General features: G+C 42.9%; 1 protein-coding gene across 4 annotated transcripts in view; it reads right to left on the minus strand.

Annotated features, from left to right (window-relative positions):
* The window catches only part of ANO5 (anoctamin 5), a 62653-nt gene extending 49863 nt beyond the window's left edge, over positions 1–12790 (minus strand). Inside the window, exons 1-2 of one of the 4 annotated variants that reach the window (XM_040609727.1) lie at positions 12518–12790; positions 826–870 (exon numbers count right to left, since the gene is read on the minus strand). In XM_040609727.1, coding sequence (XP_040465661.1) covers positions 826–870; positions 12518–12578 — 106 coding nt within the window. In that variant the 5' untranslated portion in view covers positions 12579–12790. The remainder of the gene's footprint in view (positions 1–825; positions 871–12517) is intronic. The other 3 variants (XM_040609729.1, XM_040609728.1, XM_040609730.1) reach the window with 3 other exon arrangements.
* Between the last annotated feature and the right edge of the window lie 284 nt (positions 12791–13074).

Consider the following 13074-nt stretch of genomic DNA (forward strand, 5'->3'; position numbering starts at 1 on the left):
CAGCATCACCATCCCGCTCTGCTGCCTGCTCTGCCTGCAGCCCTGGGGAGCAGGTGGCTGTTGCAGCTTTGGCCAAAGGTAGCAAGCCAAGGGCCCAGGAGCATAAAGCCCAAATGTTCCGTCACACAGCCTTCCGTGGCACGAGCAGCCTGGCACCTTTTGCCTGGAGCAGTAACTTTCAATTTGCCTATGCTGCTGAGAGGACTTCAACCAATTCTGCGGCCTACAACAGCCACCTTGGTGTTTGATTTTTCTGGATTATCCTCTCTGTACTTGCAAAAGCTTAACCTCATGGACAAGCACAATTCAGAGTTCTGCATTTAAAATTTTCTTCTAGTACCATAGCTGATTACTTATGCAACTAGGGGAAGGAAATTCTTTCGGTATCTCTGAGGATCCAGGGGAATAAAACTGAAGAACCCTAGAGAAGCACAAAAGATGACAAAAAGAGAATGAAAAACATATTAACCAAGAAGTACCACATACTTAATACCTTCACTCCCTGAAAACACACAAACAGGTTCCTGAGCAGGAACAGCGCAAGAAATGCACATCCAAGTCCTGCAGGAAGGTGTGAAGGAGCCACAACCCACAACTGCAACAAACACCAGGAAAGGAGATGCCCAATTAACTCTTAACGAAGAGAGCTGCCCGCGGATAGCTAAGAACTGACTTGCACATCACACTGCAAAAAGCCTGGCTCATATGTGATACCAGTGACTCATATGAACCGAAGTCTAATTTCCAAGAGGCTCTCAGCAGAGAAAAAAAGGACACAGGATGCACACAAAAGGGAGGAAGGCATAACACTGGCAAGTACGATACCTTCTGACTGCGATGGCTTGAACTTGGTGAGAATCACAATGTCATCTTTAAAAGGAAAAAAACACTTCAGTAAAAAACAGAAGTAATATCCACTTCTAACATGAACTTATTTAATAATTCTCCTCTATTCTTTACAATACAGCCACTATACCCAGCAAAAGAGTAAGTCCTGGAAACCAGAGACTGTGACCTAGACAGAAAGCACAGAGCAGGTTCCTCTCAAAACACCAGCATTAACCTTTTTGTCTGGGCACCTTATTTGACAACACAAAGATCTACTTTCCCATATCAGCAGCAGAGACACCCATAGTTTCTGCTAGCCAAGAGAACACCTTTAAAATTCTTCAAGAAATTATAACTTACCTAAAGATGGAGGTAAAACAACATTCTGATAAAACCAACGTATTTAAGGCAATGGTTTTGTTCTTCAATACTAGATGCTCTACTGTATGTACAGATGTAGAAACATCTGCACACCAAGAAGAATGAATGAGAACATCAAATAAATATAAGTGGCCCTACAATACAAAATTCATTTGCACAAACTGCTGTCAGCCCTTGCAAATGTTTTATTCAATATTAACTCCAGAACAACACTGTGACCATCAAAACTCATTGTTTCAGACATACAACTTTAATGGTTATTCAAATCATTGGCCTTTCATGGGCAGGCACATACCCTAGCTGAAAGAAATTCCTCTTTCCTAACGTAAATATAATCTCCAACAGCCTTACAGTTCTGTACACAGCTATTTGTAACTCCTTAAAAATGTGTGTCTTGGGGTTTGCATATTATTGGAAAGAAGTGAGCTTAACACCGCCTATAATTTTGTGGTATTAACATCTGCTGTCCCAAACTACACCCTGCCACAGGGCAATCTATTTACAAACTTTTGGTATGCCACCCCTAAGAATTACAGACTATTTCAATTACAGACCAGGATGATCAAATTGATAGTAATCCTAACAGTTCATAAAAATCAACACTCAAAACTGAAGACTGAAAAATGTAATTATGACTGATTTTGCCTCTTAAAATACAAGTAGTTTATCCCACAAAAAAGGTCATTCTATTAGTGCAATCTTACGATTTCTGCAACCAGCATGAAAAATGGCTTTTTCTGTAATGAAATGATTAGTCACTCTACAATAGTTTTAACGCTGTCCACAATGCCCAAATCACTTTCTTTTTCTACACAGCAAAATTAATGATTTAACTAAAAGATGAAAGGAATTTAACTCCACATCTGGACCCATTGGTTAAAGAAGCACTTCAATATGATGAATATTTCAGGAATCAAAAAAAAGTCTTTCAAAAGTTTCTTATTCATTCCATAATGAAAAATCCCAACCCTTAGTGGTCTAGACACCAACATGCTCAGTATTTTTCAAAGATGCTACCATATCTGCCGTTTACAGAACCGCCATGCAAGCTGTTCGCATATGACTGGCTGTCACATATTTACACTCGGATAGATGGGTTGGAGACCATATGCGTGACCTAGTGACCAATTCTCTTCGATGCCTACCATGGTAATACAGACGTCATAAAACTAAAAACAGACATTACCTGCAAGTAAAGAAGCAGTGCAAAATACCTTGTTTATTTTGACAGCTGCTGGTTTAATTTAATTGTCAATGATCTCATAAAACACAAGTCAATGTATTCAGTCCTGTCGCAAAAAAAGTAATGACGCCTTTGTAAATCAAGGCCCTCCGTAGACCGTTTTCCAATAGCTGGGCAAGGTAAGCAGCACAGCTCGACAACACCACAGGACTAGTGACACATCCCCCTGCACCAAACACAAGCCACACATTCTCTGAGAGACACACAGCCTGACACAGGCCATGTCCTGCTCATGACAGCTGTGCCTCAGCTAGGCAAATACAAGGTGCAAATACAGGCCCAGCCACAGGACTGCTCACTTGACTTCATTAGTAGTGCACGTTGTGGAATGGTTTTTGGCTTCTAGCCCTCTCCCGGACAGAGCAGAAACACACTCTGGCAGACACCACAGGCCAGGTGCTGGTCTTCAAAACAGTATAGAGAAGTCTGCCCTGCTTGGGAAAGAAGGGAGTTTAGCCATATGGACATGGCTGGACCATGCTACTTGTCCTCCAAGGACAATGACAAAAATCTTTGGTCTTTTTAATTACTGGCACAAGCACAGCCAGGGATAATCGAGCATCTTAAACCATACCTAACCTGCAATTTCCCTGGAAGATAATGAACTCTGTCACTTCAGCATCCTCAGTAAGCTGGGATCTGCTGGCAGATGGGAAGAAGAAAGCTTGGCCGATGACACCGCACTCAAGGTACAGCTAGGCATGGAGCAGCTGGCGTGCTGCAGTCTGGCACCGTGCAGAGCCACTCCACATCAGGAAACAGCAACAGAAAGCAGCTCAGTTTTTCTTTCTTTCAACTGCTGTCACCCTGATTCAGCTGCACCAAGTAGAGCTCTTGGCTAGCTGCATTTCTACCAGTAAAAATGTTAATATATTAAGGGCTTCTAAAGCCAAGTGGCAACTAAATAGACATTTTTAGGGATCACAATGTTCATTTTGCTACTAAAACTAGAAAATCACCTGCACTTGCACACTTTAAAGACCTCTGACAGAGCTATTCCAAAGGCCAAGTCAGAACCAGGACTCTCAGGCAGCTGTTTATTGTTTAGCTGCAATAAGACAGTATTACTATGGGTCCTGCTATTATTTCTCAGCATCGTTTCCAAATTACTGCTTCCATTTATTTCCACCATTTTCTTAGACACAGTAACAGCATCCTTTTCAGCCAACAAAACCAAGCAGGTAAAAAGAGCTTCCAGAACTGTCATACTGTTCTGCATATGTCTGACACCTTTGATGTATCAGTTTATACACATACGTATCCCCAGAGGAAAAAGTTGATGGTCCAGGTAAAATGAAAAAAAAATAAAACCAAAAACCAAGCACAAAACAAAAAACCACAACAAACAAAAGCCACCCAAACCAAAACCCCTGAAACTTACATTGCAGTTGTTATGAGGCAGCTACTTTGTACTACAAAGAAAATTCTAATATTCATTCTTACCAAGTAACGAAAGAAAATTTTATTCCTACATGTCTTGACGTTACCATCATAATTAAGCTCTGCCATTATTCAATAACCTCTCCTGTCTGACAAAAAAAAATCAATTGAAAACATGATTATTTATCACTAAATCAATGTGCTATTTACAGGGCTGTATCCTTTGCTCCTAGAAGATCACCATGGGATTACTGCTGTGGGATCGACTCTGACCTATTTCCATCTTGATAAGGAGTCTGATTTTGCCCTGAGTCACTAACAAAAACGCAGACTGAACAAAGGCCTCTCCAGAATAAGGTCACTCGTTCCAAGTAAACGCCATAATGACTGTATTCACCAGTTCCATACCTAATAAAAACATAGCTTTAAAATGACGTATTAACCAATTTATGTGTATGTTGACCGTAACCTCCCAGAGCTGGGTGACTGAGTTACCATGGGGAACTGAGGACCCACCTAGTATGCTGGCTCCTGAGCAAGTAAAATAAGTATTATTACTTCACCTGGCATCGTCTGAAGAGTAATAACTGTGCTGCTGAGCCAAAGATTCAGTCTCAAGATTATCCTTGAAGTGGTGGTTTATGCACACTCAGACACGCTCCTAAAAATTTAGAACTATTTCTTAACAATGAAAACATTAAAAGTTTCAGTAAATCCAATAAAATTTATTGGGAACATGTTAAAAGAACGTTATTATTCCTTTAATAAAAATATTAATTCAAGTATAGGCTGTTTCATGGAGATATTAATTCTCAGCATATGTTTAATTTTTTAAAAAGTGATTCCACAGAACAAATATTTATTAACAGGTAGGAAGTAAAAGAAATAACCCTGCTATATAGACATAAATATATACAGATGAGAAATCTGCTCCTAACAAGAAGAAAATCTCATTTAGCATTTGGAAAACACATTAAGTCCTCAGTTCTGTTCTCTATTATAGTAAATGGATATTTAAAATCACAACTTGAGGTCTACCCTCAGCTGCCTTGCTTCTGAAGAACCATAAACCTCCCCTTTCAATTAAAGGCACTGGGCTAAAAAGAGGGGGGGGGGGGAAGGGCAGCAAAGAACTGTTAAATCTGGTTTTGGCAAAAAACCACAAGCATAGTGTTGTAACACAGAACCTGAATGACATTTTAACGTGGGTAAGGCGATAACCATTACCATATTGCATGTACCAGCACAGACAATACTTAAAGCATGCTATGAGCACTGAAGCTGGCACTTAGACATTTCAGGTACCATCATTTTACAGACTACTTCACAGAAACTGATTAACAGGTTCAAACACAACTGAAAAAAGAAACCCACCCCAGTGATAGCTGGGAAAGTCAGGTATTTTTAAAATTGTGTAGCATTTACATGCATTTAAGTAAGGGGGAACAGGATGGCAAATAAACCTCTGAAGAGCAGGGTGGTAACATGCCAGACTGTGGAAGTCCCAACAACTCATGAAGCACTATGGCTGTGTTTGTTTGCACTTAAGACCATTTATACGTGCAGGGCCAGGTTTCATAGCATTATCTGACCGATGATGCAAACAGCTCAGGCAATGCACATACATGTGGTGGGTGCTCTCACATCTCCGTCAAGAAAAGATAAGGAAAACTGAACCACAGTATTGCTTTTCATCACAGCCCACAGGTATTACAAGCACTTCATTAAGTGTTAGGTATAGACTTGTTTTCCCAGTGTTCCCAGAGACACACTTAAAATTTCATAGCATCATTCATTAATGCTTTTCTCCAACTTGCACTGAAGTCACTGATGTAATCCTGAAGCAACACAAACTCCGATTTCTTTTGGCATTTGCAACACCCAAGTTTTTAAAAGTTGCAGAGAGCCCTAAGTACTATGTGTTCTATGGACAGGCGTTATATTCCCATCCTTGTATGAGAGATGTTCCATAGATACCGAAAGACAGAAGTGATGCATGAAGAGGGAACTAACAACTGAGAAATAGGGATGAGGTTTAGCATAAACTAAAACCACATATAACTTTTACTAAGAAAGTAAAAAGCAATATATAAAACACTACACATTGAGTTTACTGTCCTCTCGCAGTATTCCTCCGTTACATTCTACCCAGACATTTCACTTCCAATGGCCAATTTCATCTGCAATTTCTTGTTCCTCCTGGTCCTCATGCTCTACCTAGTTCAATACTATTTTGGCTACGCCTCCCATGAAATGTGTCATTGGGGATTCTGCTCGTATCTTCACCAACCATTTAATTTTCTCATCTTAAACAACATAAGAATACACTAACATAGGAACATTTTTTACAGACAAATTCCATAAACTTTTTTTTCTGCCCAAATTAAAGACAATGGAACAAATCTGGAAGTCATACACTGACCTCAGAGAGAAACAGTTCCTATCAATCAAGAAAATGAGCAGGGCAATAGACCCTGGCTTCTTTTTATGTAAGCACAAGTCAACTAACGGGACTGACATCCAACTTGCCAATGGCCTCAAAACCACATCTGCTAGTCATTACTCATTAGCATGGTATATTTCTAGCACACTATAAGTTCTGCAAACATAAGTTTGCTGATTTCCAACCTGATAGTTTAGAAAACCCCTTTCAATAACAAACCATGCTAATTTAGGGCTGGTGCAGAGAATTAAAGGGCAGCCATTCACATCACGAGCCCTACCCACATGGCTTGCTGGGGTTCTGCTGTCTTGCCAAAGGCCTCAAATTTCACGTTTACCCTTGGGAGCCTGCTAAGGAAGATGAGGGGATCCCATGGGATTTCTAGTTATAAGACTGTACTTCACCCAATGATACACTGACTTTCTAAAAAACAGCAGTTGGAACTTCCCTACCTCTACTGGCCCTTGCTGACCAGTGGGGAATGGCTCTAACTGTACCAAAAGACCAGACAAACCAACAAGATGTAATAATGAGGTGATTATATTATATTGTTATGTGTAAATGAGTGATCCACGTGCACTGGAAAAAGAAGTCTGGCTTGAAACAACAGCTTAGAATGAAGTCTTTAAACACAAATACCATCAAATGTTGGTCTATTAATTTATTCTTAGTGGTCAGATCTGTAACAGACTACTACAATACAAATGCCAAAAAAAAAAGTAAATCCCATAATCCTTTATAGGATCTACTGAAAATTCCAGATTACAACTGTGCTAACAGGATCTAGGACAATTTGTCTCCTCATTTCTTAGGCACCAGTGACAACTAAAGCAGAAACCCTACATTAGCAGAACGCAATGATGAAAATGGAAGCTAAAGAGAGACTGATGATAAGCCTACAGTGTGTAAGAATGTGCTAGCTCTGCCTTGCTGTGGTGTGAAAAGAGCGATCCAAAGCTATACATGCATGTATTAAGTACACAGAAATAGACTCAGAAGCCTTTACTGGATTACTGCAATACAAGTACAGCTGTTCTGGAGAACTACACGTACACATCGATTTTCATATTACATCCCTCAGCCTACCCAGGCTAAGGCAAGTTAAGAATTGTAGTATATTACGTAAAGAGAGATAATTAGCCCTTACAATGCATGTCAGCACAGTTGCACAAGTTGTGAAGCTTCCAGCACTGGTTCAGGCATCGTGCCTTATTCTGCACTTCTTTATCAGTGGTGGCCAACTAGCCTGCTAGCACACCGTTCCTTGGCATGCCTCAGACTAAAGCAATGAACTTACACAGGTTTAACAGCTGCAGGTTCTTGCAGGAAGCCCTTCAAAGAAAAACACACATCTCTCCAGTATAACCTAAGTAACCCAGTCCCAACCTAGCATCAACTTCTCCCCCACACAATGGCTTAATCTATTAATAATTCCTGGAGTATTACTCGGCCTTCTGCATAGCAGACACCTCAAAATCCTTCCATATTTATTTATAATTGCAAGAACTATCCCTAGCAGTACAACACAAGGATCTTCCTGCCCCTTTGTGCATTTACACACATGTGCACATAAAGAGCTACCACAAAATATAATGAATTTACCACTAGATAGTGAAGCACAACCTGGCAGCTACAACTGCTCTTCAGTTCAACCCACATATAGCAAAAAAAAAAACCCAAAAAACCCCCAAAAAAACAACCAAAAAACTTGTGGAAAAAAAGCCAACCCTGCATTATTACCTCGCCACTTAATATCTGGCACAGCAACTCTCACAACTTTTTTTACATCACCTATACCTTCCGAATTACATGTTTACATTAGGTGACTGTACTTCTCCACATATATACAACTCATTAATTAGTTTACAGATACTAAATATGAAGACAATGCTGTTTGGTTTTATGTTGGGTGTGTGTGTGTTTTTAGGGGGGTTGGGGGGCGTAGTTTGTTTGTTTTATAAAGCATTTGCCAATAGTTCTCAGCACAATTTTAAACACACCTTTTCAGGAACACCCTTATATCTTACCCTACTTTCTCATTGCATCATACTAATTATCAATCATTTGTACCCAGGTGTTAAAGTGCCCTTCCATTTTATGATACAGTTATTTCTGTATAGACTTTACTGGAGTGCAAAAACTAGCATTTCAACACAGCTTTCCATTCTTAACACATGACGCTAATGCACCTGTTAGATAAAAGCTTGAAAAGCAAAGTAACTTTTGATTTTGTTTTTAAATTAAGAAGAATTACTTACAAAATCCTTCCAGGGTGTGACAACATACTTAAGGCATAATTTCATTGACCAGCAGCAAAGACTGGGAACTTAGCAGCTGTAGTTATACTTTCAAAATATTTAATCTTACTCAGATCCAAAGTCAATTTTTTATTTAAAAAAAATTAAAATCAAGCCCCTATGCACTGGTAACCTGCCTTTCTATTAGTCCAATAAACACCTCTAAATGGGACACCACACCAGAACGTACCTTATGTGCAAAGCGCCAGAGAGGGAAACCCTGAAAGAACATCACTCTGCCCTAGACTGCAAGAGAATTTCAGCCACTTCCTCAGCTTTTACTCGGTATTCACAGTCCAGAACCTCTGTCCCCAGCTGGAACCAAGCCCCTCCTCCCAGAACCGGTGAGAGGGATAAACAGCTGCAGAGCATTCTCTTTCATTTTCTAAGAAAAAAGGTGAAGCTGAAAACAGATCCCTTATTACATAGAGGCTAAAAAAGCATTCACCTGTGATGGGCAGGACAGTCACTCAGCTCTTCACCTGAGGGAATTCAGCTGTGTTGCCCAGCTCTCCAAAGAGCTTAAACATCCCACATAATTGCTACTGGGTAAAGGTGGCATGCCAAAGACTTAATCCCTCCTGTGGAGCTGCTCTGCGTTGCTGCTCACTGGGCTGCAGAGAGCCCAACTTAAAACCTCATATGCAAGGTCCTCGTGTAAAAGAAAACTCCTTTAAGTCTCAAGGCATATTTTTTTTTTTTTTAACTGACACAATCTCTGGATGAAAATCCGTATTTAACAACTGTGATGTGATGGGCTTGACACTTCCATTTTCTCATTAAAGGCACCACAGTTATAAAGTGATACTGTGCAAGCTGTTGGGATCAGTTCCCAAAAGCAAGCTTTCCTACTACAAACTGGAGTTTGCCGTGAAAAGGAGGTTTACCTTCCAATAACCAACCTGTATTTACACTGCACCCCCGCAGTGACGCATTGCTGCCAGGAAAGAAATTCCACTCAGGAGCTACACACTGGTTGGTCTAAGGGAGTATTTTCTTCCCTGCCTTTTATATTCTAAACTATGTCTAAATCTCTTGGAGCTTTTATTTCATTACCTAGGAATAATCCTTCAAACAGCTTTAGGGTTTACAAACCCTCCGTTTTAGCTGGGTGGGAACATGATAGCCCAATTCAGTGTTTCCACAAATAGATCAGAAATTGCTACATACATTGCTCCAGCAATTAGACACAGATGTAGTTTTGAACAGAGGCCTGTATTTTATGTTACTAGTATCAATCACAATAATTCTGATTAAATAAGTGAAATATCACTCTGTTAAAGGACAGGAGTATATGGCCCTGAATGCTGAGGCATTACGAGAAGCCAGCACACTGCACAAGAGCAGTTTGCAAGTCATGCCATCAGCTATACCCAATGTTTTGCTGCCTTTCTCAGGTGGAACGCGAGGAAGATGACAACAGACCAAATAAGCATTTGAATTCCCATCAGCCTTAGAGCATTTCCAGGTCAAACCAGACTCCTGGAAGTTTTAGAAGGGAACCATGCATATCAGGGCAGCATATTTCAAATCATAGCACAGAACCAATTACAGGTTTCCAGAAGATCCACAGTCTTGGGATATACCCCACACCACAGCTACTGTAGCATTTACATTTCATGCTGGAAAAAAAGACTGAAAGAGAGCACAGACACGAAGAAAGTTTTCTAAGAACATACCGTGGTCTTCTTCCCCTGATATTTACATTCCAATTTTGCAAGTTCAGTTTTCTTCAGTTTTAATATTGGAGGTAAATGCCACACATCTTACAATAGAATGCAAAATCTCGTACACGGAAATGGACATTATTACCTCACGCAAGTGTAATTCAACAGGAACCCAGAAAGCTTCCTTCAAGGTAGGCGTTCTGGTGCAGTCTCTGAACACAGAGTCTGCAAGATAAACTTTCTGCTGCTGGTGAACCGTTGTTCATTCCCAGAACCTGTTCCCTCAGCATTCAAATTTCATGAAAAGCAGTAGGAAACCTGAATTAAATACACATATACTATCCAAACATGAAGACGTATTTAAGGGAATTAAGTAGCAGATGTTTTTTCTTCTGCCTTGTTCCTCCTGACTCACACAGACCCTGCTTCAGCACATCAGCCATCTATAGCTTGGAGCCTCCTTAAGAGGCTATCTTCTTACAAGTGCAGAGCAGATGTTTAGATCTATGAGAAGTCCCAGCGGCAATGTAAGCATACTGTGAAGTTTTTCTAAATCATTATTTAAGGAAGATTATTTTTTTTTTAACCTTGAGAGATTTTTGGACAACAAATGAACATAAGATTTTAAAAAGCCTACTCACTTTATCCCATATTCAATTTGTTTCTGTTTTAGAAAAGTGATTAATGAAAAAAAATTAATTGAACTGGTGCCACATTTTATATGTATAGTTATGTGCCAGTATGGTAAATCCTACTAAATCATCCTTGTTCATTGAAACCCCTCGAATCTCCTTATCCCCAATGTTTACAACTATAAAAAAAAAACCAAGACAGTCATTGGAAAACTGAACACTGCAAAATTATGTTTACAAGCATCATTCCCTGAACAGTTATCACCCATTTTGTAAATATAAATAGTCTCAAACTACTTGAGAACAACCACCGGTTACAGCAGCTCAGCCCTAAGCACTTTTCATTGCTCACAGGCAGCGGGATGGGCAATGACTCAGGCCTCCCCACAAGACTCTGGAAAAGCACTGCTGGCCAAGAGGCTGGGACACCCATCCGACACCCATCCGCCTGGGTGCCAGCGCCCCCGGGCTCGGAGGGCAAGCACGGCTGGCACTGGCTGTGGGCGCCCGCCTTGCCACAGTCGGACACCTCTGCTTCCGTCACGTAACCACCTCCTTTTGGGAGATTTCCATAGTCGTTGCCTGCTGGCATAGCTCTGAAACAAGACTGTCAAGTATTTTGAAAGTCATGATTCTACACTAGTGCTCAAGATGTTTAAGGTGGCATTATATGCTTTTCTACAAGACAGTGTAGTCAAGCAGTGAGAGAAAACTCAGAAGCCAAGCAGCCAACCCATCCGCTTAGTGGTTCTTCCCTGCTTTAGGATCTTCACTTTTAGGACTGATGGCAAAGCGTGATTCCCAAAAAGAAATGTTTCTTTTAAGTAGCTACAGAATCTTTCTGAAAATACCACCGGACTATCTCCCATCGGACTGTTGATTCACGTTGCCAGATGAGACACTGATAAATACACCCAAGTGTCTGCGTCATGCTGTTTCACGAAATCCTAATACTACCACATTTATTATGAGTAATTACATTATATACTGACACGAACTGAAAACTGTACCCTGGTTATTGCTAAAACAAAGGCAGGCGCCAGCACCAAGGCCCGGGCCGCGCTGCAGCGGGCGGCGCCCCGGCTGGCCGGGTACCGGCGCCTCAGCGGGGGGAGACCGGGGGGAGACCGGGTGGCTGCCCCCCCCCCGGCCCGGCCGCCAGCTCCGGCCCAACCGGTGCTCCCTGAAAGGCTGGAGGTTTGCTGTTAGGCTGAGCGACCTCTATATCTGAGGGGTGTTTAAAATTAAAAACCAAGGGCCATCCCTCGGTATTGTTGCGAGCTGCGCGCTGATGGAAGAACCATTTTCTTCAGGGTTTCTCTGGTATAACGCCCTCACCCAGCCACCCATAGGCAGAGGTGTTCCCAGTGCAAACCGCAGGATTCCAGACAGTCAGGAGGCGTCCGGAGTCAGCCGGGACCATCCCCACCGCCCAGCCGGCTGAGCTCCGGGGCGGCACGGCACCCCCAGACGGCCCCCAGGTCGCCCCGCCGCCGGCACGGCCGCTGCCTCCCACCCGCCAGGCGCCCGCGGGCCCCGAGCCGCCACGGGCAGGAAGCGGCGGCCGCGCCCAGCCCCGCAGCACCCCCCTCTCGGCGGGGAGGCGGAACAAAGCAGCGAGCCCCCCGCTCCCCGCCGTCTCCTACCGTCCGCGGACAGGGCCATCTCGATAAGCGTCTCATTCGCCTTCTTCCCCAAACGATTCATGGTGGCCGCCTTTTCTCTGCTCCTGGCCCGCGGCGGGGGCTGCCTCCCGCCAGCAGACGAGGGAAGCGGGGCTGAGTCAGGGGCTGGGGGGCCGCCCCATGCATGCGCACTGCCCGCCGAGGCGGAGCGGGGACCGGAGGCGGGAGGGGCAGGCGGGGGCCGCCCTGCGCGGGTGCGGCCGGTGCCGGGGGCGCTGAGGGACCCGCCCGCTGGCCGCGCCCGACGGGGGCTCCTGGTTCCCTGGCGGCCGGGCTCGCCTTGCTCGGGGCTGCCTTAAACCCTTCGCCTTTCCGCTACGTAGAGAGAAACGCCCGAAGGAGAAGTGGGATCACTGCCAGAACGAGCCGTTACGCACTCGCTCAGTCCTTCAGGGGCGTTTGGGAAAAGCAACCCTTTTGAACAGTTTGATCTCTTCGTTTAGGTAGAGCAAAGGGTTTGCTTTCTTTTTTTTTTTGGTCGGTCTACATCTTTTATAGTACTTGATCTTTCATGAGAG

This window comes from Falco naumanni, chromosome 10 (genome assembly GCF_017639655.2).
Source record: "Falco naumanni isolate bFalNau1 chromosome 10, bFalNau1.pat, whole genome shotgun sequence".
Classification (NCBI taxonomy): Eukaryota; Metazoa; Chordata; class Aves; order Falconiformes; family Falconidae; genus Falco; species Falco naumanni.